Here is a 2,313-nt window from a genome sequence, read left to right as displayed (position 1 = left end):
TCAACACCCATAAGTGAGCAATGAGCAGTTACAAGATACTCAGCTGGCCCAACATGATTATGCATACTGTAGGAAGTACAGATATACAAAGCACTACATGTAGTGCAAGAGGATGGCAAGACTGCTGACAAGATGGTAAAAGATCAATAATTATGTAAGATATCCAAATCTAGCTATATACCATTGTTTGACTATGGCCTCTGGGCAGTATCACAGGGGTCAACAGGCCAGGGTTCATTGAGGGTCTGTGGGGGTGGGAAGATTCTGAGTTGCCATTTTAGGTGACTTAAAATCATTTTTTTCTACAAGAACAGCTCATCAGATTTTCCCCAAACTTCAGGATCAGAAACAGAGTTGAAAAAGGAGTCGATTGCGCTATTTTTCATAATTTTAAGGGTTCATTCAGGGTCCGGCCAATATTTTTGGGCTAAAATTTCCCATTTCATTGATTTCGAAAAATCAGCTTGTGTAAATCAAAGTGTTGGGTCCTAATCTCCATGTTTCTGCAATAAAAAGTAATATTGAGGGTTGTGCAGGGTCCCCATCTCACAATCACCAAAATTGTTGTCTTTGTTTGTCCATGACTGTACAGTGAGGAAACATACCTTCAGAAATACCTCTTATACATGTTTTCCACTAACAGAAGGTGTTGCATTACATTTTACTACCTGTTGGAATAGTACAATCCGGCATTTGCCAGTACATTCTCGCACTTAATTAATTAGTAATATCGGACTATTAACTTAGTAATCCCGAGTATGAAGATAACACTAGATAGATACATAGTAATTAGGTATATAAGGACTGTAGAAACTTGTACATAATATAGTTCATCCTCTATTGCCAACACTACCTACTACGAGCCGAAACGACATGCAAGAACACAAGCAAGGCCAGAATTATGTATATACGAAGACTTAATCCCACGCATAAACGCTGCCGGACAGACGCAGGAGTGCAAGAACTGAGCAGATAAACTGCAGAGCAGTGGCATCTCACATGAAAAAGCTGTTCACGCAATGGTGAGTTCCATATTTTCTTTCACATAGTTTTTTAAAAAACAAAAGGTATTATATTTCATTTTTCTACTTACAACCAATTGAAACAACACACGTAAAGATGCGTGCGCTATGCTAGAAAGGATGGAATTTCAAAAATGAATGTATACATTATGTAAAGTGGGTGTTTTGAGTCAGGATAGAGTTGCAAGGAATAAGATGAGTACTTACATTGGTTTATTCATTGCGCACAATACTGATCGCATGCTATACATGGATATCTCACCACGTTCTAGGCATAGCAAGCTTCCCATATCTGGGAAGCTGCTCTTGCCATTTGAAGCATACAAGTGTAAGAAGCTCAATGTAGTAGAGCTTTATAAACAATTCATTTTGATTAAATTACATGTTCATGCGTGTGTATGAAGTACTTTAGAGCTCCCCCTGGCTGTGCTGAATGTGCCAAGAGAGCTCAATTACATAAGCACAGCAGGCCAGCATTCTTAAAATGGAAAGCCTTAATTAAATCTGCTCATGAGGCAGAATATATCTTGACAACTTACAAAATGTGTGTGGGGCTAAAGAAAATGTTGGCGGAGTGAATAATATTTCGCAATGTTTGAGCAGGCTACCAAAGTGTTTGAGTGGGCTACAAAGTGTTTGAGCAGACTAAAAACATGTTTGAGCAGGCCAGAAAAATGTTGGCGGGTTAATGGAAATATATTAGAGGTACAAGAAAGAATTCTACGCTACAATATCTCAAATTTAAAATGTAGGCGGATTTTTTACCCACTTGGACAAGCATAAGGGGGTGGCGGAACATGGATTTTAGATATTCTCAGTCAAAATTTCGGACAGTAAATATGTAAATTAGGTGTTTGCCGTGCATCTGAATTTCCCAACTTCTTTCGGAGCATGATTTGGCTTACAGCTGATTGCGAAATGTTAGAGCAGCTCAGTTCCCGTTCCAGCTCAACCGTGTGTTTGTTTGCAGCGGACACCAAAGCCAAATAAATCAGATCAATAGGGCTTTTCAGAACATTTGACGCAACGTGGTAGCAAGCATGGTTATGCAATGTGTCTTCGGTGACCATTCTGTGCCATTATTATTTGAGGAGAGGGGGAGGTGAGGGTATGTAGATAAGACTTGGAAAAGTTGAAGCAAAGCAGGTGCTGCTTTGGAAGGTGCTGATGTCCAGCCATCAACAAACAAACAGATGGTTGAGCTGGAACAGGAAGCAAGCTGCTCTAATGTTTCGCAATCAGCTGTATTGACAGGACTTTTCCAAGGTAGGTCACAAAAAATTTGACCCCC

General features: G+C 39.7%; 1 protein-coding gene across 1 annotated transcript; it reads right to left on the bottom strand.

The window, feature by feature from the left end:
* Positions 1 to 459: 459 nt before the first annotated feature.
* Positions 460 to 2,092, bottom strand: LACBIDRAFT_334550 (uncharacterized protein; the record flags this gene model as incomplete). The annotated part of the gene is made up of 6 exons (XM_001889301.1): positions 460 to 503; positions 606 to 636; positions 1,094 to 1,133; positions 1,230 to 1,373; positions 1,562 to 1,626; positions 1,928 to 2,092. The coding sequence occupies 6 exons, from the start codon at positions 2,090 to 2,092 to the stop codon at positions 460 to 462; spliced, it is 489 nt and encodes a 162-aa protein (XP_001889336.1).
* Positions 2,093 to 2,313: the final 221 nt, after the last annotated feature.

This window comes from Laccaria bicolor, genomic scaffold (assembly GCF_000143565.1).
Source record: "Laccaria bicolor S238N-H82 LACBIscaffold_65 genomic scaffold, whole genome shotgun sequence".
Classification (NCBI taxonomy): domain Eukaryota; kingdom Fungi; phylum Basidiomycota; class Agaricomycetes; order Agaricales; family Hydnangiaceae; genus Laccaria; species Laccaria bicolor.
This window is presented reverse-complemented; position numbering and strand designations above follow the sequence as displayed.